The following is a 27,856-nucleotide window of genomic DNA, read 5'->3' as shown; positions in this document are numbered from 1 at the left end:
TGACGTGTGGCCGCCGTGCAGGCTGCGTGCCAAGGTCGGCGCCAGGTGCGAGCGGTGGGCCGGCGGGGCCCCGGGCGCGTAGTGGGCCCGGGGAGCCGAGGCCGCGTGCCCCGCGAGCGCGGGAGAAGGTGTGTGGCGGCGAGCGGGAGGGTGTGAGCGAGCGTGTCCCGTCGGGCTCCGCCCCGCCCCGAGGCCGGGCAGGTGTGGGCGGGCCGCCGGGACCCCGCCGAGCCAGGGCCGGGACAGCCGGCGGGAAACAGGAAGCGTGGGGCGGGGGGAGGCGCGCGGCGGCCGGACGGCGGGGAGCCGGGCTTGCGGGCGGACGTGCGGGTGGCTGGCCGGCCGGACACTCGGCAGGGACCGGGGCGGCGATGTGGGGCGGTCCGGGCAGCCCCGGCGGCCGCGGGGCAGGGGGCGGGGCCGGGGGCGCCGCGGACCCCGCCCCCCCGCGCCGGCGGAGCCGCCGCCCGAGCGCCGACCCCGGAGTCCCAGGCGGCTGTGGCGTGCGGGGTGAGTGCCCCGGGCGCGGGGGCTGGGCCCCCCCCGGGCGGGCCGGGTGCGCGTGGGGCCGGGTGGCTCCGGCGGCGACGGGCGGCCCGTCCTGCGGGCGACGCCCCGAGCTGGGATCAGCCCGCGCACCCGGTCCCCGGCGCCCTTGCTGACCCCTGTGCGCCGCTGGCCCGCAGATCCCCAGGACGCTGCCATGCCGGGAGGGGCTGAGGCGGGGGAGGCCGAGGAGGAGGCTGGGGCCGGCTCGGGGTCCGAGGCGGAGGAGGACGCGCTGTGGGAGCGGATCGAGAGCGTCCGGCACCGGCTGACGCGCGCCCTCAACCCGGCCAAGCTCACGCCGTATCTGCGCCAATGCCGGGTCATCGACGAGCAGGACGAGGAAGAGGTGCTGAGCACCTACCGCTTCCCGTGCCGTGCCAACCGCACCGGTGAGCCGTGGTGGGGCGCGCGGGGTCCGGCCTGAGCGGGCGGTGCCCCAGGGCCTTCCCTGGGGCCTTCTTCGGGGCCAGCCGTGTGCTTGAGCGTCGCGCACAGAGTCCTGGAGCGCGAGGCCAAAAGCTCTGGTTCCCGGGGCCTCGGTCTCCACATCCGTAGAGTGGGGTAGTTGTTGTGCCTACCATTCTATGTTCTCCTGAACCACCATTACGACCCAGCGTGTCCGCCGTGCCCTCACCGCGTTTGGGTTTTGTCTGTCTTGGGTTTTTCTCCCACTTCCTGGGCCCACCTTAGAGCAGGGAGTTGTCTATGATTACCAGGGCAAGATAGGCTTGGGACCTCCTGGTCACAGCTGGTGGACTTGGCATCTTTCCTGTATCCTTTCATCTTTTCAGTTCTTTCTGCCCCTTGCCTTCTGTGTGCCACTCACTGCTTAAGAGTTATTTTTCCTCAAGTGCTCTAGACCCATCTTAGTATTATTGAGGGTGCCTTCTCCCATAAGTTGTGCCTTTGAACCAGAGCTGGCAGAGGGATGAGGGTCTAGTGGAATTTCAGGCATTGGCCAAGGAGAGAAATATTTTACTTTGTGTTTAGAGGTGGAGGGGGCTTCTCCTTGCCATTGAAAAGGCAGGCTGCATTTGCTGGCCGTGTATCTGTGTGTGTGTCGGGAGGACGCAGGGGCTGTCAGGGGGATGGCAGGGGCTTGGGGAGCTGTTGAAACACGGGTACCATGGAGGGGGTGGGTCCTGGCTCTCCTGGCTGTGGCAGACGGGTTCTCCTCCATGATGTGTTGAGACAGGCTCCTGTGTGTGTCACTGATTTAAAAATCTGGGGAACGTGGGCCCTGGAGTGTTGGAGGGGAGGGGAAGAGAATGGCTAGGCACTGGGGGAAGCCCTCATCTTGACCCTTGGGCACCCTTTGCCTCTCCTCAGGGCGCCTGATGGATATCTTGCGCTGCCGTGGCAAGAGGGGCTATGAGGCCTTCCTGGAAGCCCTGGAGTTCTACTACCCTGAGCACTTCACGCTCCTCACGGGCCAAGAACCTGCCCAGCGCTGCTCCATGATCCTTGGTGAGTGGGTCCACAGTGGGTGCCAGTGCCTCGGACACCAGTGCAGAGGTTCCTTTCTCTGTCCATGTGAGGGAGGCACTCCCATTATCCCTGCTGAACAGATGGGGAAACTGAGGCACAGAGCGATCTGAAGCTGTTTGCCCAAGGCCTCCTAGCAGGCCGAGTGTGGGGCTGGGATTCTAACGCAGTTAGTCTGAGTTCAGAGCCCACACTCTTAATGTGGCTCTTTCCCCCTAAAATTGTTCTCTGACGTGTGTGTCAGGCGTGTACCAGTTTACAGGTTCTTCCGTAAAAAATTCAAGTACTCCAGGAGACTTTAGAATACATAGGAAAGATGTTTACTTCTTCCTTCAGCTCTGGTCTGTCTGGTAACAGTTTGGCAAATCTCCTTTCTCTGCATTTACACACACACACACACACACACACGATCATCTTACATATCTTGCTCCGTATTTTGCGTTTTCTCAGAACAACTGGTTTTTGTGATTTTTCCACATCTATTACGCTTGTTTTAAATGACTGCATAGGCTTCATTAGTAATGTGCCGTAAGTAATTTAACCCGTTCCCTATTGATGGATGTCTAGGTTGTTTATAGTTTGCAACATTACAAACAATGCTGGGAACATCCTTCTAGGTGTGTCTTTGTGGAAATGTGTGTCTCAGGAGGAGAGGTTCCAAGAAGTCAGACTTCATAAAGAGAATGTGTATTTTATTTTGTTTAATTAGTTAATTAATTTATTTTCCCATCCCTCTGTCTGAAGGTGACTGACAGCAATGGCTAAATAAGTCATGCTGCTAATTTATCTCCAAAGGTTAATTTAGCACATTAGCAATTTCTTTTCTCTGAGAATGTTTATTTTAAATGTTAACTAAACATACATCCCTCCAGCAGTGTTTGAGTGCCCATTTTGCAGGACCCTCATCCATCCTGGGAATCATTTAAAAACATTCTCGTAGTCAGATATGTCTAAGATAATATGTTGTTGTTTTAAGTTTGTACTTTGTTGAGAGATATTCACAGCTTACTAGTTAGTAAACCCTGGGTGAATGACATTTCTGTGCCTCAGTTTTTCTGTCTTTAAAATGGGAACAATAAATAGTTTCTACCTTAAGTGTTATTGTGAAGATTAAATAAATTAACGTGTATCTAAGCCAAAGAGTAAAGTCAAATGTTAGTGGTACAATTATTATTGTTATTATTGCTAGTGAGTTGGAACATATTTTCCCATGTTAACCAGCTATTTTTGTTTTAGGATTTGCCTGTTGATAATTTTTGCCCGCATTTTTATTTGGTTGTTTGCTTATTGATTTGTAGGAGCTCTTTATATATAGTGGCTCTGAGTCCTTAGATATATTTGTTATATTTTCTCCCACTCTGTTGCTTGTGTTTTAACTTTGTTACATCTGTCATCATGCAGAAATCTCCTATAGCTCTTGGATTTTGTACCTTGTTTAGGAATGCCTTCTCTACCCAAATTTATAAAACTAGACTCCAATATTTCCTGCTAGTGTTTTTCTGGTTTGCATTTTTCTGTGCAGTCTGCTATCCTCCTGGATTTTATTTGCCTGATTTGACTTTTCTCTCCCCTGTCCCTGGCAGATGAGGAGGGGCCTGAGGGCCTGACCCAGTTCCTGATGACAGAGGTGCGGCGGCTGCGGGAAGCCCGTAAGAGCCAGCTGCAGCGGGAGCAGCAGCTGCAGGCCCGGGGCCGGATGCTAGAGGAGGAGCGGGCAGGGCTGGAGCAGCGACTGCGGGAGCAGCAACAGACACAAGAGCGCTGCCAGCGGCTGCGGGAGGACTGGGAGGCGGGGAGCCTGGAGCTATTGCGGCTTAAGGACGAGAACTACATGATTGCCATGCGCCTGGCACAGCTCAGTGAGGAGAAGAACTCAGCCGTGCTGCGCAGCCGGGACTTGCAGCTGGCGGTAGGCCCTGGGGAGATGGGCAGGGACAGTGGGGAAGGGGAAGCTTTTCAAAAAAGACGGTAATGTGGTAGCCAGCTGGTGTCCCAGAGCCACCAGCTGCATGCTATTGGATCGTGGGCAAATCCCTTCTCCGCCCTGTGCCTCAGTGTTCTCATCTGTAACATGGGGATGTTGATAGCACTGATTTCATTAAGTTATGACTGTGGTTCTCAACTGGGGGCGATTGTGCTCCCCAGAAACAATTGGCCATGCCTGAAGATATTTTTGGTGGTTACAACCAGGAATGTGCTGTTGGCATCTAGTGGGTAGAGGCCAGGGATGCTGCTAAAAACCCTAAGCGCACAGGACAGCTCCACAGTCAGTGGCCTGGCCCAGAATGTCCGCATGTGCGGGGACAGTTGGTGCTGGTACACAGTGCTCAAAACTTGCATCATCTTACCTGCTGTAGTGAATATTATTATTATTAAGTGCCACTCTGTGCCATGCTGGTTATGTGCATCGTGTCAGGCAATCTCACCAAGGCACTAGGCACCAGGTTCTCATACTGACATACAGACACAGGCTTAGATTATAAAGAGACCTACTCAAGGTCACAAAGTGGGAAATGGCACACCTGGATTTGAACCAGGTCTCCTGGCACCAGCGCTGGCCTCTGCCCCACGCTGCTGTTCTGCTTACTGCCGTCCCGGTGAAGTCTCACCCAGTTCTCTCCATGAGTGAGTGAGGCTGTGCCTCTTACAGGCTGAGAAACGGAGCCTCTCCTTCTTGGTTTCTTGTTGCGACTTAGCACGGGGATAAAGCTGGTATTTTATGATCAAAGGGACTTGTCCTGAAGATTTAATGCGCTAGTGCTGGGCAGGATTTATCACTGCCAGTGGCTCACAGTAGGCTGTGCCCAGCAATACTGTGCGAGGTTCTACAGGGGGATGCTGACTGTGGGATGTGAAACCCCTGACCCCATGAGCCTCAGTGGTGGCTGTTGCAGGGGGTGACAGGTGCTTGTGGATGATGGGTGGCACATGTGAGGCTATAAGTGCAGGGGCACTGGTGTGATGGAGCTCTCGACTCTGTGTGCGGAGGGGTTGACGTCTGGGGAAACGAGTCCTGACTGGGGACTTTGAGGACACAGATTGACGAGCCCAGGCTGCCAGGCCCACTTGAGCCTCAGTTTCCTCTTCCTCGAAGCAAGCAGTCACAGATGCAGATGACATCACAGCAAAACATCATCTCCTGTGAACTAGGAATGGTCCTCCAGGCTTGACATCCAGTTCCTTTAATTTTCCAGCAACTCTGTTGGGAGGGGGGTTGGCGGGGGCACTGTCCCCATTTGATGATGAAGGAACGGAGGCACAGAGAGGTTGGTTGGAGCACTTTCCCAGGGTTCCAAGATTGAGAATTTCTGACTTTGCTCTGGGCACTGCTGGGGGTGGAGTGGGGTGGGTGGCAGGCAGGGTGAGCCTGCTCGGAGAGGACAGCATGCTGGCTGTCGGCTCCCGGGTGTTGGGAGGGGCTGTGGTCGGCACGGTTTGTCTCACCTTTGGGTTGGGTGTGATTGTGAGTTAGGCCCCTGAAGTGGCTGATGTGTGCATATGACTAGGGGGATGTCCTGTGTGTGTGTGTGTCCAACCACCTGGGGGTCTCCTGGGATGGGGTAGGAGGATGAAGAAGAGGTTCCTCTGTGTGTCTGTGGATCAGTTGCAGGTGCACATAGTGTGGCCACCTAGAGGTGCAGAAATTTGCCAGTAGGATGATAATGACTGCTTTCCCCCAGTTTAGTGGGTAGAGGGTAAGGGGTGAAATTCAATTAATAGATAAGATTTTAAATGTAGCTACTGTAAATGTGCTTTAACTTATTGGAGCTTTTCTGCCACAAAATTTACAAAGGCTTTGCAGATGGAAATGAGCAGAGCAGCTGATCCTGCTTTTCTTGGCAGCTTGGGTTCCCTCCCCTCACCCCCCACCCATGGACAGGTGTGTAGTGGCTGTGATTTAATACTGTGTTTTATAAGGTGCAAATTTAATGAGCTGTTATTTCTAAGCAACATAAACTTAAGGGAACGAACGCTGTAATTTTGTGCTAAGTGAGTTTGTACACCGGGATTAAATACATCTGTGTTTCCTGGCGTTCGGTGAAGACTCCGGGTGCCCTGTCCCCTGAGCTCATCCGGGGAGCCTGCTGGCCGCGGGTCAGGTGGGAGGCCGTGGTGTGTGGCTGCGGTTTGCTGGAGAGGGTGTGACCATGCTTGCCCTTGTAGCTAGCTGTCTTTCTCTGGCGGTTCACAAAGCGTGTGTTGTGAGGGGAAAGGAATGTGAGAGTCATGAATTTCTTTCTGAGTCCTTTGCGGAGGAGGAGCGCACTGTTAATTCATGGAACTGCCTGACCCAGCTTCCAGACCCTTGCGTGTGTGTGTGTGTATGTGTGTGTGTGTGTGTGTTGCCATGCCAGGCCCTGGCGGGGGTGCTGCAAGGCCTTTCCAAGCGAGGCCAGGGCACTCCCAGGGCACCAGACATTGGCACGCCTGAGTGTAGCCCCAGAGGCCATTGTGCCTCTTTTCCAGCAATGACTTCATTTTGTGGCTTGCCACCTGCTGCCACTCTTGTCACTGTCTAGCCACCTCAGACCCTACATGCATTTGGAAAATCACTCTGGCCGATTGCATTCATAATCCAGCAAACTGGCCATGCATGTCTGCTATCTGCCCGGCGGCTACCACTCAGCCGCCTACTCAGCACCCCTGGCCAGCTTCTGGCTGCCCACGCTGAGCTGGTAACAGGCTGGGGTTGTAGGATTTTATTTAAAGCTGTAAAGACGGCCACTGTCACACCCCCAGCAGCTTTACAGCCAGCCTCTGACAATTTAAAGGCCTCTGCCCACCTGCTGTCTTGTTTGATTCTTGCAATGACTTTGGGAGGCAGATGGTGGAGCAGGGGATTGAATGGGCCCATTTTACCGATGGGGAAACTGAGGCCCAGAGGAGTAGGTGACTTGCTTAGGATGGCAGAGGGTAGAGTGGTGCCGTTGAAACCTGGACCCTGGACTTGGAATTCTTTTTGGGGATGAACCTATAGTACAGTCTTCCCGAGTGGAAGCTCTGGTGGGAGGATCTTTAAGGGCAGGTCACACTCACATCTGTTCCCTGAATGTATGTTGAGTGGGGGGGGCTGGGTGAGAGGGGGACATCCTGGCTCTTGGGCTGGGTGAGACCCTCAAAACCATCCTCCTCCTTCTCCCCCCGGGGAGATAAGGAAATGGAGGCACAGAGGGGGGCCATGACTGCTCAAGGCCACACTGAGTTAGGGGCAGAGCGGGGCCCAGCCCCTGGGTCCTCCTGTTCTTGGTGCAGCCCTCCTTCTCCGTCACGCTGGTGCCGTGCTCAGCTGCCTGTGCCCAGTGTTGGAACTGCGGGACAGATGCGCGCATTGTGATGCACCCACAAGTCCTCGAGGCAGACTCTCCTGGGAGGGTGGCTGGCCTTGCTGCCTCCCTTCCTTCCTCGTTGTATTTTTCCAGCCTGTCCCTTCTTCATAGACATGTCCGGGGAGGACTCCAGCTCAGGCCCCTCTGGGAGTTGGGAAGGCACCCAGGAGTGAGGGAGCGGGACCTCTGACTTTTGGCCTGGCTGGTGGTCCCTCCCTGGCCTGACTCCTGTCCTGGGCCCCAGGTGGATCAGCTCAAGCTCAAAGTGAGCCGGCTGGAGGAAGAGTGCACGCTGCTGCGAAGGGCCAGAGGGCCACTCCCTGGGGCCGAGGAGAAGGAGAAGGAGCCCGACAGCGCGGACCTGGTCTCCGAGCTGCGCGCCGAGAACCAGCGGCTGGTGGCGTCGCTGCAGGAGCTACAGGAGGGCCTGCAGCAGGTATGGGGCGGGGCGGGGCGGGGGGCACGGGACATCAGACCCTCCTGCTGCTCACTCTTCCCGCTGAGGCCTGGAGAAAGAGGATTCTAGATCCTGGGATCTGAGAACTGGGTGGAATCCTGGCTGCCCTCTTGTCTTAAGCTCTGAACGGAGGGCCCTCAGTGCTGGGTTCACCCTGGGCTCAGTCTGGGGTCTGTGGGTGGCCCCAGGAGGCCTCTGAACTCCGTGAAACTGTGTGTGAGCATTTTTCTGGGGAGAAGGCCCCAGCTTTCCTTAGATTTGTAGAGGAGTCTGACCCCGGAAAGGTTGAGACCCCTGAGGTCTGGGTGGCGCTGGGGCTTGCTCGGTGTCCCGTGGCAGGTCAGTGCCAGGTCATCGGCAATGTGGGCCTGCCACCTGGCCATTGTTCCACACAGGAAGTGGGAGAGGGAGCCGGGGCCCTAATGTACTTCATGGGATTGGGGGAGCCTGGCTGGGGCATGGGTCTGAGGGCTGGACCTTGGGCTCATGGTCTACTTGCCTGGGCCAGGCTCAGCCCCTGTGAAGACCCCTTTTTGGGGCTGGAGGAATAGGCCTTGGAAATGGCCCCCATCTGCTGTCCTGGGCGACGGGTTGGGGCCAGAGCAAGAGAGAACAGGCCTGGTTCTTGCTGAGGAATAAGTTACCTGTCCAGCTTGTCTGAGCACGCCCTCATCCACTTACCTCATTTGTACCTCAGATGCTCCCTGGAGGGTGGGCAGGGCTGATGGGGCCACACCTACTCACATAAGGGAAGCGAGGTCCAGAGAGTTCAAGGTCCTGGGACAAGATGGCAGAGCTAGTGGGGGTGGGGCCGAGGGCCTTGTGTCCTCCTTACTCCCACACTCAAGGTGGGCCCTGAGCCAGAGGCTGAGGCAGCCCTGAACTCTGAACCCCCAGGAGGCGAGCCGGCCTGGAGCCCCAGGCTCTGAGCGGATCCTGCTGGACATCCTGGAGCATGACTGGCGGGAGGCGCAGGACAGCAGGCAGGAGCTGTGCCAGAAGCTGCATGCCGTGCAGGGGGAGCTGCAGTGGGCCGAGGAGCTGCGGGACAAGGTGGTGTCCACGTGCTCCCCTCCCCACCACCTTCTCGCTAACAGCCTGGGGAGGCTCCTGGGGAGGGGAGGGTGGTGGGCATCACCACTTTAGCCAGCCTTCCCCCAGCATCTGCTGTGTGCCCGGTTCCTGTGCCAAGAACTGTGCACTCAGTTGTCCTCAGATATTTATTGAGATACATCAGTGAACGAAACAGAGGACCTGCTCCTGTGGAGGGCAAATTCTAGCTGGGGAGACAAACAGGGCGCCATACACGTAATCCTCAGTCCGTTCGTTCATGTAACAAGGTGATAAGGGCTGTGGAAGAAGCAGAGCAGAGTAAGGAGGCAGACCAGAGTTTAGATGGGGAGGCCGAGGCTGGCTGGGACGGGGTTGTTAGCCCCGTTTTAAGATTAGGCAGCTGAGGCCCAGTGAGGTGAAGTCAGTCGTCCCAGCCGCCCAGCTGGGAAGGTGGGCACTCATTATTGGGGCTCAGGCCTCTCTCTCTGGATCTGCTGGGCACCTGCTCGGTAGCTTCCCCTGGTCCCCAGTCCTGGGACCTGACCCTGGGTGTGTCCCACCCTGCTCCGTCCTGCCCTGCCCGCAGTACCTGCAGGAGATGGAGGACCTGCGGCTGAAGCACCGGACGCTGCAGAAAGACTGTGACCTGTACAAGCACCGCATGGCCACCGTCCTGGCCCAGCTGGAGGAGATCGAGAAGGAGCGGGACCAGGTGAGGCCGTCCTGCGGTCTGCACAGCCCTTCTCTGGCCGCTGGTTCTCGTCCTGGGGAAGATGAGGAGGGGCAGGTGGGACCAGAATTGTAGACAGAGGTGAACAGTGCACTCATTCATTTAAGATGGGGCAGGTAGGCCAGGAGAATCAGACACGGGACCTGAACGCTCGAGATGCTCCAGCCCTGCCCCCTGAACACCCCTGCCTCACCTGGGCTCCTGGGACAGTTACAAAAGTTGGTCCCAGCAGCCTTTCCATCTGAATCCCTTGTTCTCCCCATGACCAGGGCAAGGTCTACATGGGGAGGTGCTTACAAATGTTTGCTGATGAAGAAATTCTCAAAAGTTCTCGCTCCCAGTGCTCATCTCCTGAGGCTACAGGGTGGGCTGAGGGCCCCCAGGCCTCCTTGTCTGAGGCTCCCAATGCAGTGGGGCGGGCAGCAAGTTTTGTCCTTGGACCAAATTTGAGTCCCACTAGAGGAGTTGAAGTCCACACATGAGAATGGGCCTTAGGATCCCCTGGTGGGCCTGGTGAAAATTCAGATTTGAAGTTTCGTCCCCAGACATTCTGATTCAGGTGGTCTGGGGTAGGCCCAGGAACCTGCATTTACCCACCTGCTCCTAGCCCGTAGGTCTCTAGCCCTAGCTCCCTCTCAGACAGTGAGTGGCAGGTCCCAGCCATGGGCCCAGCTCTCAGGGACCCTGGTCTTCATTGTGGGGAAAAGTGCTTTTGGTGCAGTGGCTGGGTTTGAACCCTGGAGGCTGGGAATAGAGTGCCCTGCACACAGTAGATCTCACAGGAAAGTTTTATGGTTTTTGTTTTTTTTTCTTTTTAGTAGAGGTACTGAGGATTGAACCCAGGACCTCGTGCATGCTAAGCATGCGCTCTGCCACTGAGCTATTACCCTCCCCCCTTAAGTTGTTTTTGGGAAATGCTCAGAGCCTGGATTCTGCAGCTCTGTCCCTGCTGGTGTGGTTTCCCTGTGTATAAAATGAGCATAACAAAAAATCTCTTAACTTGGAGAGTTTGTCTGAAGATTAAATGAGCTGATATTTAGCACGGGGCCTGGCCCACGGGAAGTCTTTAATAAATGTTACCTGCTGTGCCTGTTGCCACCACCCCCATCTAAGAGGTCGGAGGCCAGGACAGCTGAGCCAGCCGGGCTCCTTCGGCTGCTGGCCCAACACCTCCCTGCCCGTTCTCGCCAGGCCATCCAGAGCCGAGACCGGATCCAGCTGCAGTACTCACAGAGCCTCATCGAGAAGGACCAGTACCGGAAGCAGGTGCGGGGCCTGGAGGCTGAGCGGGATGAGCTGCTGACCACGCTCACCAGCCTGGAGGGGGCCAAGGCCTTGCTGGAGGTGCAGCTGCAGCGGGTCCAGGGCGGCCCCTACCTCAAGGTGAGCAGGGTCATGAGTATGAGCTGGAACTCTTGGCCAGGGTTGGTGCATCAGGGGACAGGCCAGGAGCATGTTGGTCTCTGAGTTTCTGGGGTTGCACCTAGGGCACAGAGAACAGTTTGAAGTCCGTCTTAGCATACACTTGGAGAAGCCTGGCTGCCCGAGGGCCTGTGAGCATCTTAGAATGCAAATCATGGGCCTTACAAGTCCCTCAGAGATTAGCTAGTCCAGTTCCCACAGGGCCCAGAGAGAGTCAGAGGCTTGCCCAGGATCACTTAGCCAGCCAGCAAATGGAGCTGGGCTCTCATACCCCTTACAAACCAGACACTGGCTCTCAGACCTCTGCCAGGAACTCTGTCTTTTCCCATCTTGGGTTTGCTTAAACTCCTTGTCAATCAGCCAGGAGTTTAATGCCTGAAGAAATAGAACAAAGGAAGCATGAATCTGTGATATCTGACTGTTAAAAATCCTCAGTGGGTTTTAGGTGAAAGGCAAAGCCCCTTACCATGCCCTAGAGGCCCTGCAGAGGGGCCCTTTACCCCAGCTCCCACTCCCAGCCTGGTTTCCTGGGTCTTAGCCTTTTAATTCCTGGAATGTGTCACAGTCCTGCCTCAGGGCCTTTGCACATACTGTTCTGTCTTTGCACATACTGTTCCGTCTGCCTAGACCATCCTTTCGAACTTTATCTACTTAACACCTATTTATCCTTAAGCTCTCAGTTCCAACCATACTTTCTCTGGAAGGCACTCTGATGCCCCAGGCTGGGTGGGGCTTTTGAGTGCCTTTCCCACCCTGGGTACCTTCCTTCCTGAGTCTTTTGGCAGCTGGGCTTTATTTCCTTCATCTGTCTGCGTGTTTATAGTTTGTCTCCTCTGCTCGGCAGTGAGCTCCATGAGGGCAGGGATCCAGCTCCCTCATTCCCCACCATGTCCCTGGTCCTGGCACGTGGCAGGCGTTTAGAAAATGGCAGTGGCTGGCCCTGGCCCAGCGCTACTGACCTCTCCCCGCCCTCTTCCTCTCCCAGGCCTGTGCATCTTCCCATTCCCTGTGCTCTAACCTCAGCAGTACCTGGAGCCTGAGCGAGTTCCCCTCCCCACTTGGAGGCCCGGAAGCAGCGGGGGAGGCGGCTGTCATGGGGGGTTCTGAGCCCCACACCTCGGTAAGACAGCTCTCCTAGTCCGGATATGGGGGGGTACTGATGGCCGTCGTGTAATTACTGACGTGTAGAGTGCTTTCCAGTTTGCTAACAGTTCTGTTTCACATGAGAGGAAATCGATGTCCACGAAGGCCAAGTGCCTTATTTAAGCTCATGCAGAGAGCTCAGAGCTGAGCCTGGGCACCCGGAGACCAGGGGAGCCACTCTCACACCGTAACCCCACAGAGCCCACTCCTCTGCTCTGGGCCCTAGTTCTCATCTGTGAAATGGACGCAGACTAGATATGTTGAGTTTTAGGCAGGTACCTGGGGGTGACCAGGCCCTGCCATGGTGTTGCAGGAAGAGGCCACCGACAGCGAGAAGGAGATCAACCGCCTCTCTATCCTGCCCTTCCCCCCCAGCGCTGGTTCCATCCTCCGCCGGCAGCGTGAGGAGGACCCTGCACCCCCTAAGAGGTAAACAGGCTGGGAAGAGGGCAGCAGTGGCCCAGGGAGGGGGTGCTGCTGTTACCTGAAACAGCCATCTCCCAGAATCCCTGATGCCAGGGTCAGGTCCAGTCTATCACCTCCCTTTACTGCCCTTGAATGGCTGGAGCTCCAGGTCCCAGGAGTCATAGGTGTAACTGAGGTCAGGGGTTAAGACAAGGTCAAAGGACAGAGTGGGTTCAGTCCCTGCTGAGCACCCTGGCATGAGAGTCATTGGAGGTTAAGTCTCAAAGATCCTAAATCCAGGGGGAAGCCTGGGTGGTTCAAGACTAGGAGACACGGAGGCAGTTCCAAGGGGTCGGGGACCTCAGGCAAGAAAGTCAGGCCTCAGGTTCAGGCAGTGGCAGTAAATGGGAGCTGGAAAAACCGAACTGTGTTTGCTGGTGCAAGACCGAGGGCAGGAGATGTCCTGCCTCCTGGTGTATGTCCCCCTGTCACTGGCTTGATCAGATGAGTGACCCCGCCATGATGGGTGTGTGATGAGGAGGTGATGGTGTAGTGTGGGAGGCAGACCCCAGAGCCACGAATGACAGAGATGGAAAGTGGGGCTGAGATGAGGTGTGAGTGGTCAGGGCAGGCTTCCAGGAGGGAGTGGCATTAGAGGACAGGCCAGGCCTTCTAGGTGGAAGGACACAGGGCAGAGTTCAGGATGTTAGCTTCTTGCCCTTAAGGGGATTGGATGGCACGAGCACCCTGTGCCTGAGGCCCCCGCCTTGGGTCTAGCTTGCATGTGCTTGAGTGTTGCTGGCCTATTGGTGGCCCAGGGGCGGGAGCAGGGGTTGGGGCTGAGCACCCACTGTGCCTCACGCCGGCCCCTCCCGTCCTCTGTCCGCCCAGGTCCTTCAGCAGCATGTCGGACATCACAGGTAAAGGCCAGGGGACTCCATGGGGAGGGTGCATCTGGGGGCCCACCTGAGCCCTATGCCGCCTGCTCTGCCCTTGGCCTGCATCCCCTCCCTGAGGCTTTGCTGTCCCCTGGTCAGGCAGGGAGATTCTGCCCTCTTGGGGAAGTTGGTTCACACCTCTCACCCTGAGCCCACCCTGGTCCTCTCTCCCTGTCCTGGCTGTCCTGTATGGGCCTCCTCAGTTCCAGTCCACCCTCCACCTTTTTCCAGGAAACTCAAGGGTCACCCTGGCCAGCCCAGGCTAGTGGGTCCAATGTGTTCCTGGAGCCTCAAACCTGCGAAGTCCCAGGCCTCTGGGCCCTGGGCCATCCCTGGGCTCGAGGGACTCAACCCTTTCTCATGGACCCCGGCCCTCTCCCATTGCTCAGTCTGGCACCACTGAACCTCACTTTTCCTCCCCAGGGAGTGTGACCCTTAAGCCCTGGTCTCCTGGCCTCTCATCATCCTCATCCTCTGACAGCGTGTGGCCTCTGGGAAAGCCGGACGGCCTTCTGGCCAGAGGCTGTGGCCTGGATCTCCTCAACAGGTATCCCAGCCGCCTGCGGTGGGTGGAGCAGGGGCAAGGTGGGAGGGAGCAGCAGTGAAATCTTTGCCTCATGCAGCTGTCAGACTATTAAGGTCTTTAGACAGAAGCAGAGATTGGATTCAAAACCACCGCTTATCATCTGGGAGACTTGGGCTGGTCACTTCACCTCTCTGGGCCTCAGTTTCCTCATCGGCTAAAGAGGCACAGTTATCTCTTCTGCAGGTGGTGTTTGGAGGTTTAAGACTTGTCGCAGAAAAGCACCCCGCTTCGCCAGGCGTATGGTGGATGCTCGGTAAATGGTAGCTGTTACTTGTACCGACATTCTGCTCGTCTGTCCTCCTGGCTTGGAGCTCCCAGCAGGAGTGAACCTCCCAGCAAACTTCGTGCTGAGGGTCGGGTGGGGCCGCCCTGGGAGCCCCTGCAGCTGGGCTGGCCTCAGGCCCACAACCGGAGTCATGAACCACATCGGCTCAGAGCAAGCTGCAGGCAGTGTGCTCTGTCTGTTCTGGTGGATGAGTGGCCTCCCTGGTCAAGCCCGTCAGTGATCTCAGGAGGGTGGGCAATAGAAGAGGCCGATCTGAGAATGTGGCCTTTGAACTCAGACAGCTGGGTGACGTGGAAAAGGAGGCTGTCCAGGGCCTGGAGTATGGTGGTGACTGGAGCAGGGGGTGAGGGTGGGGGAGGGGAAAAGGCGAAAGTCGAGGCCAGGGCAGGCTTTGTGAGTCAGGCTGGGGAAGTGTGGATTTTGGCTTGTCCAAGCTGGGAAACCTGGGCGGGCTTAGCTATCACTAAATGCAAGGCGGGCTGCTGGCTGCCTTACAGCATTCCCTCTGTTCTGGGAGGTAGGTGTTATTATGATTACCCCCGTTTTATGGAAGAGGAAACTGAGACTCAGAGAGGTTACGCGATTTGCTGGAGGTCACACAGCTGGGAGGTGCCAGGGTCAAGGTCCAGAGTGAGCTGATCAGATTTGGGTTTTGGAGCGGACATAGGAAGCACTGATTGTCAGAGCTGTAATGCAGGGATGCTGGATAGAGAGGACAAGAAATCAGAGCAGAGCAGAACCGGGGCCTCCTGCCTCCTGGAAGCAGCTTGGCCAGGCCCCTGGCCAGGTCCCTGCCCCCACCCTCACCCTCCGGCACAGGGCCCAGTGTGACATTGTTTCTCACTGTGCAGGACGTGCTTCTAGGGGAAGGGGCGGAGGCGCCTCCCTTCCTGCCTGCCTCGGCCCTTCCTCCCTGCCTCCGCTCTGGCCTGCAGCAGGGGTCCTGGCTGCTGTCCAGGGGGCGCCGGGATGCAGCAGAGGGAGCTGGAGTTTCTGGTCCAACCCCCACCTGGGCCCCATGATCACATAGGGCCACCTCTGCTGCCCACACAGTTCCTGGGAGGGGGAAGATGGGGGAGAACACAGACTGGGGTAGGGGCAGGGGTGGTGGTCTGAGAAGAAAGGGGTGAACAGATGGGAGGTCAAGGATGTTTTAGCCCTAACTGGCTGGGGGGTGCTGTTTGCATGTGTCCTGAAGTGGGGGCAGGGTTCCAGCTCAGAGCATAGTGGGGAAGAACAGAGTTGGGAGCCAGCTGAAATCCCAGCTCTGTCACTTGTGACCACGGGGCCTTGGGCAAATTTCCCAGTGCCTCAGTTTCCTGCTCTGTAAAGTGGGGTCACAGTAGTGCCTGTCCCCTGAGGTCATTGTGGGGGTTGGGGTATTCCTATTAGAGTGCTTAGAACAGCGCCTGGCTCTCAGGCAGTGGTAAGTTGGCTCTTAGCTATTATGATTATTGCTGTTGTGGCTTAATCCTCAGAGTAGCCCTGCGAGCCCCATTATACAGGTGAAGAAAATGAGGCTCAGAGAGTCAGGGATTTTTCCCAAGGCCTCTTGGTGGTGGAGCGCGGGATTCCTTTGTCCTTTCGTTCTGTGGAACCTGCGTTGACTTCATGCTCGGGTTGAGTGCTCACTGTGTGCTGGGCGTTTTCAGCCCTCCGCTCTCCTCTGCCCTTCTTGGCTCCCAGGGCCTTGGGGCGAGCTGGGGTGGGGGGCATGTGCATGCTGGGGCAGGCCAGAGGTTGGACAGGCCGGTGGAAAAGAGTGAAAGTGAGTTGCTGAGTGGGGAGGGCACTCGGAGAGTATGGGGGTGCTGTCACCTTGGCAGGGCTGCCCTTGCCCACACTTGTCACACAGACACAGGGTCTCCGGAACCGGCCGACCTTGCACAGGGAGGGTTCGAATAGGTCATTGCTTGACTCCACCACCCACCAGCTGTGTAACTCTCATCAAGGTATAACTTCCCCGGGCCTCAGTTTCCCTCTTCTTTAATAACAGGTGGCCCCCTTAGGGTTGTCAGGAGGGTTCAGTGAGGTAATCTGTGTGACATGCTTAAGTCTCAGCTTCATGGGTCCCTGACCTGACTAGGGATCTTCCCATAGTGCTCTAGGGTGGGACAACACTCATCCAGTCCACTTGGGCCATCACTGCTCAGGCTGGCAGAGTGAAGGACTTGGCCCCGTTCCCCTGTGCCCCCAGGTCCCCTGTGACCTGACACTGGGGGAAGGGGTTAGGAGTTTTCTCCTATCCTTCCCGCAGGCAGGGTTGGGGTCAATCAGATTATGTTGCCGGAAACCCAGGAGTCCTGAGAGGTTGGTGTAGGCAGACCCCCACTCGTGTTCTTCTCTCTTCTCCCACCCACTTGTCTGCTGAGGCCTGGGGCTGAGGGACCTGATCTGTTCCTCCCCGCAGTGAGCCCCCAGGTGGTAGCCTGGGGCCGTGGAGGCCCAGAGAAGTCACTTGGTCCTTCAGGAAGGTGGGCAGGGCATCTTGAAGGAAGGGATGGCTGAGCTGGGTCTCGGAGCATGAAAACCTTGGAGTAGCCATGGACTTGCCCTGATGCTGGAATTGCAGGGAAGGGAGGGGTGTGCCGAGGCAGGGGCTGGGGGCTAGCAGGTGGGGCCTGGAGGGCCTGGGTGCAGGCTGCTCGCCGGGCCCTCGACTAGGGAAGCTGTGATGGTCAGTTGTCTGTGGGTTTGAAATGGGTGGGGAAACAGGGCCACAGGGAGGTGACTTGTCTTGAGTCACACCTGTTGACAATGAATGTCTAATTTTTATTGAGCACTTAGTTTTCCTGGGCACTGTTCTAACAACATCCCATGTTTTAACTCACTGAATTGTACAACAAGGTAGTTAGATGCAGATAGGATGGCTGAGGCCAAGAGGTAGGCTGCCAGGCCGCCTGGCCCCAGAGTTCCTGCTGGCACCCTCCACGTCTTTCTCAAACTCTTCTGACCACAGCCCACACTGAGGGAAGCCCAGTACATGTGCCTGAAACAAAAGGGGCACAGGAAGATAGCTGCATTTACTTGAAGGGAGGCAGGCTTCTATTTTCTAACCCATCTCATTAAAAAACAGTGTTGGTTAGGACCCAGTGAATTGCACAACCCATTTCGGGGCAGGCCTGCAGCTGGAAGGTCCTGGAGCCCTCTGGTTTCCACCTCTACCTGCATTATCTCTACATTTGCCTGACCGTCACAGCCACCGTGGGAGATGCGTGCCCCTGCTTTATGCATGCGGTGGTAGAATCAAGTGGCCACCTCGCTTGCCCAAGTCTTCATATGGTTAACACTGGGGCTGGAGCTGGACTGTGTTGCTTCAGCTGTACGGCCATTGGGCAGCATAGCCAGCCCCGGCCTCAGGCCTCTCCTCTCTCCCCAGGCCTTTCTTGCCACATCAGTGCGGCCAGGGCAGTCCCAGGGCTGAAGAAGCCTGCAAAGGCGGCGCTGGTGCTTCCAACATCCATGTCTAGCCACAGTCCTTTGGGCCTGGCTCTCTGTTTTGACTGAGGGGGCAGGAGCTAGACGGACTCCCCAAGGCTGGGGTTTCCCCGCTCTGCATGGGTGCTGATTGGCTTAAGGTCCTTGCAGCCTTGCCCACTCCCGGCTGGCAGCAGGGGGCAGTGTGGCAGTGTGGCTGCAGCTGCCAGGGTGGGTGGGTGGGGAGGTGAGTGAACGCCCCAGCTCTGCCTGGGCCTCCCCTCCAGCTGGGGAACACCCACTGACCCTGGCCTCTCCCTTCCCCAGAGCCATGGCAGAGGGGTTATGGGGAGACTTCTGGTCAGTTTTCTCTGAATCTGGCCACAGGGTGCCACCAGTTCTCGTCCAGGGACAGGCAGAGTCCTGCCATGATGGGGATCTTGGTGACTCTTTGTGTTAACTGTCCTGGTTCCCACTGCCCATGAGAGGGAGGCCAGAGTTCATTCCATGCCCTCCACAGGCTGGCTCCAGGGTGCCTTGGAGCTATTTCCCTGGATGTTAAATGAGTTAATTAGGGCAAGGAGCTTAGCGTGGTGTCTGGCACATGGGAGGCACCCAGTAAGTGTTGCTTCTCCTGTTATTATTGTTGTTATTAAATTCTTCCACCCTGTATCCTGTCCTCCACTCCTTTGCCCATACCAGCCCTTCAGCCTGGAACCATGTCCTCCCTTGTCGGTTCCCAAAGTGCTTCTGTTCTTCACTGTGACGCAGTCCAGCTGCTGCTTCCTCTGGGAAGCCGTTCCCCTTTGTGCTCCCACTGCTGGCTGTAACCATCTCTGATCTGTGTTGTGTTCTAAGGGCGACCTCCCTCCCTGGGCTGTGAGCATAACAAGCTTTTAAGTCATCTGCTATGTGCCAGACACAGTGTTTGGGGCTAGGGATCCGGAGTTGAACATGATAGCAGGCTGGTTCTCAGGGTGTTCTTTCTTAGGGAGGGAACAAAAGGAGAAATACAAAACTACGGCACTCTGGCAGGAAGCCTCCGCCTCATTGTGTGCAGGGGTCTTGGAGGGAGCGGCCTCTTTTGACCTGAGCTTTGAAGGATGAGCATAATTTGCCAGGCGGAGAATGAGGGGGAAGGTCATTGCAGCAGGTGCAGTGGCCCGATGGTGGGAGTCATGGCATCCTTGGGGGTATCACTGTGGTTTTCCAAGAATGTTGAACTGAATCAAGATACCTGACTAAACTCGAATTCCCATCTTCTTTCTCTCTTCTCAGGTCTCTGGCCATCCGAGTGTCAGGCTGGAGTCCCCCAGGGGGGCCCGAGTCCCAGGACAAGGGCTCAGATGGCTTGTTCCCTGGGGACAATTGGTCTGGGGCCGTGGTGCGGAGGGTGCTCTCTGGGCCAGGGTCTGCGAAGGTGGAGCCAAGAGAGGTGAGGCCCCGCCCCTCTGCGCTAGGGGCGGAGTCAGTGCGATAGCTGAGGCGGGGTGTCCTCTGATTGGTGGAGCTAGGTCACTGCGCAGTTTTTGGGGATTGGCCAAAGCAGAGGCGGGCTCAGTGACCAGCTGCTGGTTGCCCCGCCTCAGCCAGCATTAAGTGAAATCTGATTGGGCGGGGGCTGGGAGGTGGGGCAGACTGACTACACCTGGACAGCTCCCCACTCTTACACGTGGGGAAGACCAGACTGAACCAGGCTTGGGGCAGGAGTCCTGTTGCTGTGAGCACTGATCCGACTGGGCACACGCACTATGAGAATGAGAGGGAAGGTCTCATTTTTTGAGACATAGCCACCCCACGCCCGGTGTTCTCCAGCTTCAGGGCTGTCCTGGGAAGCCCTGGGAAACTCACTTCCCTCCCTGCCTGTGTTTTCTCCCAGCCAAGGGCAGAGGCTGCTGGCTTGGAGGGGGCAGGCCTGGAAGGGGAGGCCCAGCAGAGAACCTTGCTCTGGAACCAGGCATCCACACTCCCCTTCCTGATGGACTTCAAGGGTAAGTCTGGCCTGGGGGAAGTTACTGGGAACTCAGGAGTCCTGGATGGTCAGAACTGAGGGCGCAAGAGAGGGCTCATCCTGCCCATGGTGTGAGTGGGGCAACTGAGGCCTGAGGGAGGACACTCCACCTCCTGACTCCTGGCCCTCCCCTTCTGCACTGCTGTCTCCTGGCTGGTCGTCTGTTCTTGTGCCCTTCCTCTGTCCTGTCTTCAGTATGCAGCTTACAGTGAAAGGAGCACTGGAAAGGAGTCCGGAGGCCTGGGTTCGGGTCCTGGGTCTGTCCCTAGAGGGGTTGGTGGTTTTGGGCCAGTCCCTGCCCTCCCTGGGCCTTGGACTCTCATTTAAGATGGGGAAGATGGGGTCCTGGCCGCTTAGTCCTCGAGAGGGCTACGTCTGTGGCCTCTCCGAGGTTGATCCCTGACTTCTTCCTCCTCTTATCCTCCCTGCTGCCCCCTGCCCTGTCCATGCCCAGCCTGCCAGTCCTTCCATGAGGCCCTAGACGCCTGGGTGAAAAGGCCAGGTGCCGAGCCCTTCTACATTCGAGCCAACCTCAACCTGCCTGAGCGGGCCGACCCCCACGCCCTGTGTGTGAAGGCCCAAGAGATCCTGCGGCTGGTGGACCCTGCGTACAAGCGGCGGCAGGAGTGGTTCTGCACGCGGGTTGACCCCCTCACACTGCGGGACCTGGACCGAGGCACTGTGCCCAATTATCAGAGGTGTCACAGCCAAGAGCCCTGGGAGCTGGGACTGGGGTGGGGGACTCTTTCTTCTTCCTCGCACATTCCTTTGCTATCCTCTGGGATAGGATGGGGGCCTGGAGGAGAGGAGGTGAGGGGCTCCCCTTCTCCCTGCAAATGCATGATCCCCCAACCCCCACAGAGCCCAGCAGCTCCTAGAAGTTCAGGAGAAATGCCTGCCCTCCAGCCGACACCGGGGGCCCCGCAGTAATGTAAGCAAGGCTGGGAGGGCAGGGTGAGGGCCTGGGGAGGGGGGTGCCAAGGATGGGGCCCAAAAGGGAGAGGACAGGCTGCACTCTCTGGCAGCTGAGGGAGGAGGCCCTGCCCAGACTTGGTTGCTCACCTCTTGGTGATCTCCTTGGTTGCTCCTCCACTTGGACTGGTTGAGCCTCTACGATGTGCCCAGCAAAGGGAGCGGCAGGGCTCCCTGTTCAGATAGTTGAGAGGAGGAAGTGAGGCAGGGTGCCTGGTGCCCAGGAGCATGCGTGGCATGTGGTGAGCACTTAACAGAGCAACGGCCACACCCCCTTCTCTAATCCCTGGACCAGGACTGGGCTGGGTGGTGGTCCCCACCCCAGGTGGTCCCCTGGGGCAGAAGGAGGCTGAGAGAGGTCAAATATCTCAAGAGACCATGGTGCTAGAGAGAAGGTGGGGAGCCTGGGTTCTGGAGCCAGGCCACCTGGATTTGAATCCCAGCTCTGCTGCTTCTCAGCCCTGTGACCTTGGACGACCCCCTGACCCTCCCTTGAGGCTTTGTTTCCCCATCTGTAAATTGAGGGGATTACGCTGCCTGCCTTGTGGGCAGTGGAGGGCTTCAGTGAATCCATGCACACGTGGGGTCTGGGCAGCGTGTGTCTCATTGTAGGCTTTCGATACCTGTCAGCTGTGGGTATAATCAGGGCTGTCGTTACTGGTTTCCATAGTCTTCCTACCCGAGGTCACGTTGCTAATTCATTGGAAGAGACTCCAAAGTGTGTCTCCTTGTGTGATTTCTGGACCTCGGTTTCCCCATCTGTAAAGTGGGGGGAGATCTAAGGCTCCTCTGGCTCTAACTGGCTCTGGCAGGCTTGCTTCCCTAGGCCCTTAGTAATGGTCACCCTTCCTGCCTCAGGGGCTGTGCTGGGCCTGGTGGAGACAGGGGGAAGCCTGGTGGGTGGGGGCTCCTGTGCTGACCTGTGAGCCTGGACAGCACTGGCAGTGGGGGGACCCCCTCTCCGGGAGGGTGGGGTGGAGCTGAGCTCTCAGGTGCCCCTCTTTCCCTACCCCCACCCCAGCTGAAGAAGAGAGCCTTGGACCAGCTGCGGCTGGTGAAGCCCAAGCATGTGGGGAGTCCTGCTGGGGACTCCCCGGAGCAGCTGCTGCTGGAGCCCTGCTCAGGTGGGTGCAGAGGTGCGAAGGTGTGTCCTGCGCTGCCCACAGTGTCCAGGAGTGTGCACATCTGGAGGTCCTTTGGCCTTGGTGGTCCCTCTGGTCCTGAAGGGCCTGTTGGAGGGTTCTGGTGGGGGGCAGGGCCCATGCCAGGGCCTGGTGGGAGATGCCAGGGTTGAGGGAGCTTGCTGGGGGAGGCACACGTGTCCAAGTGTGACTGTGGGTCTGTGTGAGTTTGGGGCCTGCACAATCATGGGCCTGTTCTCGTCTGGCAAAGCACACAGAGCTGTGCTTCTAGCCTGTGTGTGATGGCAGGTGCCATGACAACCCTGGATGGAGTTCCTGGAGGCAGGAGGGTGAGGCCTGGCCAGATCAGGGAAAAGGGACTAGGGGAGCCCAGATAAGGGAATAGCAGTTCTGAAGGGCAAGGAGGAGAGGGTGGTTAGGAAAGACTTCCTGGAAGAGAGATGGTTTGAACGGGGGCCTTCAAGAATGAAGAGGCATTTGTGCCAGGCAGAAGTCACAGCTTGTGCAAAGGCTCAGAGGCATGGCTAAGTGTAGTGTGTTTGGAGGACACAGTACAGCAAGTGAGTATTGAGCACTAACTCTGTCACGCATTGTGGCCTGATTGGAGCACAGGCCGGGGACCCTGCCCATCTGGGGACCTGGGAAAATGTGACCTGGGCTCTGAAAGGAGAGTTAACTGGGCCAAGAGGTGCAAAGGTGGGGCTGTGTCACCCCTGGGCATGCAAAAGCCCATGGTTAGAGCTGTTGAGCTGTGAGGCAGGAATGGAGGCTGTTGTGATGGGGCACGTGGCTCGCTGCCTCTCCAGGCTCTGGCAGGGCTGGGTCACCCGTATGGAGGATGTGGCCTCTTTCCTGAGAGTTGTGGGAAGTCACTGGTGCTTTGAAAGCAGGGTAGTTAACAGGATCTGACTTCAGTTTTAAAGCCTCTCTCCAGCTGCTGAGAGGAAAATGGCCTGTAGGGGGCAAGGGTGAGGCAGAGGATCCGGGAGGAGCCTACTGCATGGGTCCCAGAGAGGGAGGGGCGGCTCTGCTGTGGCTGTGGGAGAAGCAGCAGTGGGACTTAGGAAGGGAAGTGGGTGGGGTGACTTTAGGAGAGGCATTGGGGTTTTGAGTATCGAGAGGAAGGCTGCCCCAGGGAAGATGAGCTGGGGCCCTGCCCCCAATCTCATCTGTTTCGCACCCGCTCCGCCACCCAGAGCCCGAGCAGAGCCTCAAACCCTACAGCCCGGTGCGGCCCCTGCTGGTGTCTGCCTTGCGGCCCGTGGTGCTTCTGCCTGAGTGCCTGGCGCCCCGGCTCATCCGCAACCTCCTAGACCTGCCCAGCTCCCGCCTGGACTTCCAAGTGTGCCCAGCAGGTGAGCCTGCGTGCCGGACAGGGGAGGCAGCACCCTCGGGGCAGCCAGGCCTACTGGCCCTTCATTCTTGCCTCTCCTGGCTCTTCAGAAAGCCTCTCTGGGGAGGAGCAGTGCACATCCTCAGCGCCTGGAGCCCCCAAAGCCTGGCCTGCCCCTCCGGGGCTGGGGAGCAGGATCCGTGCCATCCAGGAGTCTGTCGGGAAGGTAGGTGCTTGGGGCAGGGTGGCAGTGAGTGGGGGCGGTCCTCTGGGCCCGAGAGTAGAGTCCGAGTGCAGGCCTGTGCCGCTCACCTGCAGAGTGACCCTGGGCAAGTCCCTTCCCTTCTTTGGGCCTTTTTCCTCACCTGTGAAGTTAGTGGGCTGGGGCAGCCAGCCTCATGTGGGTCGCCCTAGAGGCTGATACATTTCACCTGTTTGTCCTTGTGGTCAGACTTGCCGCTTCCCTGGAGCTGGCCCAGGCTGCTGGGGGTGGGGTCAGCTCCATTCTACGGATGGGAAGGCTGAGGTCCAGTGGTGGGTAGTGACTTATGTCCCTTGGTCTTGGGCCTACCCTTCCAGTTCTTTCCTTGTTGCCAAGTCCCTCTGGGTGAGGTCACAGGACCTGTAGGGGGCTGTGCTTTCGGTCCCAGTCAGGGGGTTGGGGGTTAGTGGGGTCTCTGGCCTGGGAGTAAAATGTAGCCTTGAACCACCCCCGAGAAGAAGCACTGCTTGTTGGAGCTGGGTGCGCGGGGTGTGCGGGAGCTGGTCCAGAACGAGATCTACCCCATCGTCATCCACGTGGAGGTGACTGAGAAGAATGTCCGGGAGGTCAGGTGAGACGGGCTGGGAGGATGGGGGGACCCCCCCTTTCTCCCTTTCTGATGCCTCTGTCTCTGTCTCTGTCTCTGTCTCTTCCTCTTCTCCATCTCTTTGTTTGCCTTCCGTTCTCTTTTTTCTCTCTTTGTCCATCCTTTTTCTCAGGCTCTCCACATCTTAGTCTGTCCCCTTCCCTCCGTCTCATGGTCCATCTTTATCCCCCACCCTGACCACCCTGACCACCACCTACTCTCTCTCCGCAGGGGTCTGCTGGGCCGGCCGGGCTGGCGGGACTCCGAGCTTCTGCGGCAGTGCCGAGGCTCGGAGCAGGTGCTCTGGGGGCTGCCCTGCTCGTGGGTGCAGGTGCTGGCCCACGAGTGGGGCCACTCGGAGGAGCTGGCCAAGGTGGTGCGTGGCCGCATCCTGCAGGAGCAGGCCCGCCTCGTGTGGGTGGAGCGCGGCAGCGCCAGAGGCTGCAGCAGCAGCAGCAGCGAGGCCTGAGGGGCCCCTTCTGATGCCTGTGCCTTCCTCACGCACTTCAGAAGCCACCAGCGGGGACCCTGGTGTCTGCGGTGGAGCCAGGTCCTCCCCATCCTGAGCCTTCCCAGATCCTAGGATTTTTGCTTCTGGGCTCTGGGCTCTCTCACCCGCAGGAGCCCCGGGGCAGAGCTTCCGCCCACCCCTCCACTTGCTGCTCTGGGCCTTCCCGTGGCCTCGTGTCTCCATGGACCCATTCTCGTGGGTCTCACTCACACCTGTGTCCTCTCCCTCGTTGCTCACCTCAGAGCATCTGCATTCTCACTCCTGTGCACTGGTTTGCACACCCAGGTTCTTTTCGGGCAGCTCGTGTCTGCCCCTCCCTCCGGCACGAGGTCTCCTGGCTTTGGGGCCTCTTCTGCTCACAGGGGCCCCAAGCCCATCTCTCGTGACCCACCCGTCCGGCTCACATTTCCTGTGTGTACCTCCACAGGGGCGTTGTGGCTTCCCCCGGTCCACTGTCACCTGTAACCCTCGTGTCTTCCAGTCACGTGTATCCGTGGTTCTCCCCTGTGTAAATGTCATGCCCCCACTCCCATGACACTTGGCACTAACACGTGTGTGTTCCTGGTGAGCACACCCAGGACCATGTTCTCATGGCGCCCCTGCCTTGCCCTGCCTCTTGGAGGGCTGGGTGGGGAGGGGCCAGCCGCTCAGTTACCAGAATGTACAGCTCGTGAAATTATAACGGGCCTTTTTTTCACTCAGAAGCCGCATATTATGGAACATTAAATAGTTTGTCATAGAAGCTGGTGGCCTTTTGCTTGCTTGCATCCCTGGCCTGGGGCCCCCCCTTTCCATTCACCCACGTGTCGCCACCCCCAGCTCAGGTTGATACCACCTTTCAGGTCTCTGCTTGCCCGAGGGGAGGGTCAGATTTCGCCCCTGACTCATCCCAGAGCTGCCTGCCATATGTGCTGGCATCACCTTACCTGCCCCTAAATGACCGGAGTGGGGCCCCACAGATGGGCCACCCCTGTGCTCAGCCCTGCCTATGTCTGAGCATCAGAGGAGTGCCCCTGGAGCGGAGATGCTGGCCCGGCTGGGTGTGGTCTTAGGCTTAAGGGGCCCTGCTGCTGAATCCAGGAGACTAAGAGCAAACCCTCAGTATACTATCAGGGCCCTGAGACTGCTCCACCAGAAAGGATGGTCACTACCAATGAAAGAAATCCAGGTGGGCTTACTGGAGGAGGTGTCGCGTGAACTTGAGGTGTTGGATTCCTTTCTTCAAGAAGCGCTTATTGGACTTACATGCCTATATATTGTTCTTGGTCTTCCTACAACTGTTCTCAGTCACAATGATGAACTCGGGCAGGCCTCTGGGAGGTTTTTGGGGGAGTGGGTTTACTATGTGGAGGGAACCTCAAGAGCAAAGTTTCAGAGGCAGAAAATGGGTTGAGTTTGGCTGCCTGGGGACTGTAGGAAATGAGACTGGGAAGGCCAAGTCCAGGGGTGGGGGCTGCCTAAATCTCAGTGTCCTTTGAAGTCTGGGTCAGGCACCATTTCTACGAAGCCTGCCTGAGTCTCCCAATCCTTAGGAATTCCGGGCCATGCCATACTCTGTTTTGTGGCAGCATTATGGGTCTCTGTGGGCTTCCTGGGTGTGGAGACTCGGTCATGCTCATTTCAGTAAATGAACCTCCCCTATTGCTTGCTGTGTGCCTGGCCCAATGCTCTGTCTATGGACATAGGAGTCTAGGGGAAGATGCAGGAGCCCAGTGTCTCAGCTGTGATTGCCTGGTCCCTTGTTAGATGTCCTTTCCATGGGGTGGAGAAGCCCACCAATCCTTTCATCTTCACCAAGTCTTCTTTTTGTCCCTATTTTACAAATGAAAGTAAAGTTCAGAGGTGTGAAGTAACTTGCCCCGAGTCACACAGCTTTTGAGTGGCCAAATCAGGATCTGACCCCTGGTCTGTGTGACACAAAGCCTGAGATCATCCCTTGGTGATGCTGTTCTGAGAAGATGGGCGGTGAAGGAGTCTGGCACGGGGCTGGCTCATAGGAGAGTGAGTCCAGAGGATTGATTTTCCTTTGCTCTCCCTCTACAGTGCTAATGCAGGGTTGGGCCACAGCAGGCCCAGTTCAATTCACCAGCCATCTGGTACTTTTTTCTGTTTAATTAACAAATCTTTATTGAGCTCCTACCATGTGCCAGGCATTCTTCTAGGCACTGGGGATTCAGTGAATAAAAAGAAATCTCTGTTCTGATATTCTCATGAGGAATACAGACAATAAATAAGTAAAATATACAGGATGTTGGCAGATGAAAAATGCTATGGAGAGAACACAGCAGAAAAGGGTACCTGGGAAGGAGAGACCTGGGGGGCTGGGAAGGAGGGAGGAGAAGGGATTGCACTTTAAATAAAATAGTCTGGGAAGGCCTCATGGAGAAGAAAACATTTGCGTAGACTTGAAGGAGGTGAGGGTGTGAAATGTGTGGATCTCTAGGGAGAGGCTGAGGCAGGAACAGCATGTGCAAAGGTCCTGAGGTGGGTGTGTCCTTGAGCTGGCCAGAAGCCCACTGGGTCTGGAGTGAGAGAGCAAGGGGACGATAGTAGGAGAGATGGGGTTGGAGGTAACAGGGGCCCAGCTTACACAGGGCCTGTAGGCTGGTGTCTGATCTTTGGCTTTTGTTCTGAGGGAGATGGGAGCCAGTGCAGTGTTCTAGTGGAGGGAGGACAAGATGTGAGTGACCTTATACAAAACAAGACAGAGATGGTAGCTGGAGAAGGTCCTCCATCCACTGGCTTGGCTGGGAGAGAGGCAGAAATAAAGACTGCTGAGTAAGATAGAGTATGGTGGGCCACAGCAGGACATGCACCCTCAGGGGACCTCCTGTGAGCCAGATGAGGGCCAGAGACCTGGGTTCCACCTGGCTCTGTGACTGAGCTGCTGGATCATCTTAGATCATTCTGAGCCTTATGTGTTCAGCAATAAATTGGAAATAACAATTCTAGTACTGTTGTAAAGATTAAAGGAACTACTGTGGGAGCCCCCGAGGTTGAGGGGCTTCCTGGAGGAGAGAACAATTGAGCTGAGCCTTAAAGTCTAAATAACATCAAGCCTGGTAGAGGGAACATGAGTGAGGATGGCGGGGGCTGGGGGAGAGCATCCAGGATGACGAATGGTGTGAGCAAAACCTGGGAGGCTGGCTACCAGGACACTAGAAAATATAGAGTGTTGAATGAGCTTAGTCAGTGGTCTCTGGGGAGTGGGAAGGCTGGAGGGCCCCTGCCTTCCATCCAA

General features: G+C 57.2%; 1 protein-coding gene across 3 annotated transcripts; it reads left to right on the top strand.

Annotated features, from left to right (window-relative positions):
- The first annotated feature begins 20 nt into the window (after positions 1-20).
- CARD10 (caspase recruitment domain family member 10) lies at positions 21-25,357 on the top strand. 3 transcript variants are annotated; one of them, XM_072973471.1, is made up of 21 exons: positions 21-128; positions 687-938; positions 1,879-2,016; positions 3,618-3,943; positions 7,606-7,797; positions 8,716-8,871; positions 9,458-9,583; positions 10,793-10,984; positions 12,009-12,143; positions 12,480-12,595; positions 13,463-13,491; positions 13,933-14,056; positions 19,077-19,233; positions 19,678-19,789; positions 20,264-20,507; positions 20,671-20,740; positions 21,803-21,905; positions 23,120-23,278; positions 23,367-23,482; positions 23,974-24,089; positions 24,336-25,357. In XM_072973471.1, exons 2-21 carry the CDS (start codon positions 704-706, stop codon positions 24,571-24,573), a joined length of 3,084 nt encoding a protein of 1,027 aa, XP_072829572.1. In that variant the 5' UTR covers positions 21-128; positions 687-703; the 3' UTR covers positions 24,574-25,357. The 3 variants fall into 3 exon arrangements, with proteins under 3 accessions (XP_072829572.1, XP_072829571.1, XP_072829570.1); XM_072973470.1 differs by lacking the exon at positions 21-128 and adding an exon at positions 237-510 and having other exon boundaries at positions 23,977-24,089; XM_072973469.1 differs by lacking the exon at positions 21-128 and adding an exon at positions 237-510.
- Positions 25,358-27,856: the final 2,499 nt, after the last annotated feature.

This window comes from Vicugna pacos, chromosome 12 (assembly GCF_048564905.1).
Source record: "Vicugna pacos chromosome 12, VicPac4, whole genome shotgun sequence".
NCBI lineage: Eukaryota > Metazoa > Chordata > Mammalia > Artiodactyla > Camelidae > Vicugna > Vicugna pacos.
The sequence above is the reverse complement of the archived record's forward strand: the minus strand, read 5'-3'. Positions and strand labels throughout refer to the sequence as shown.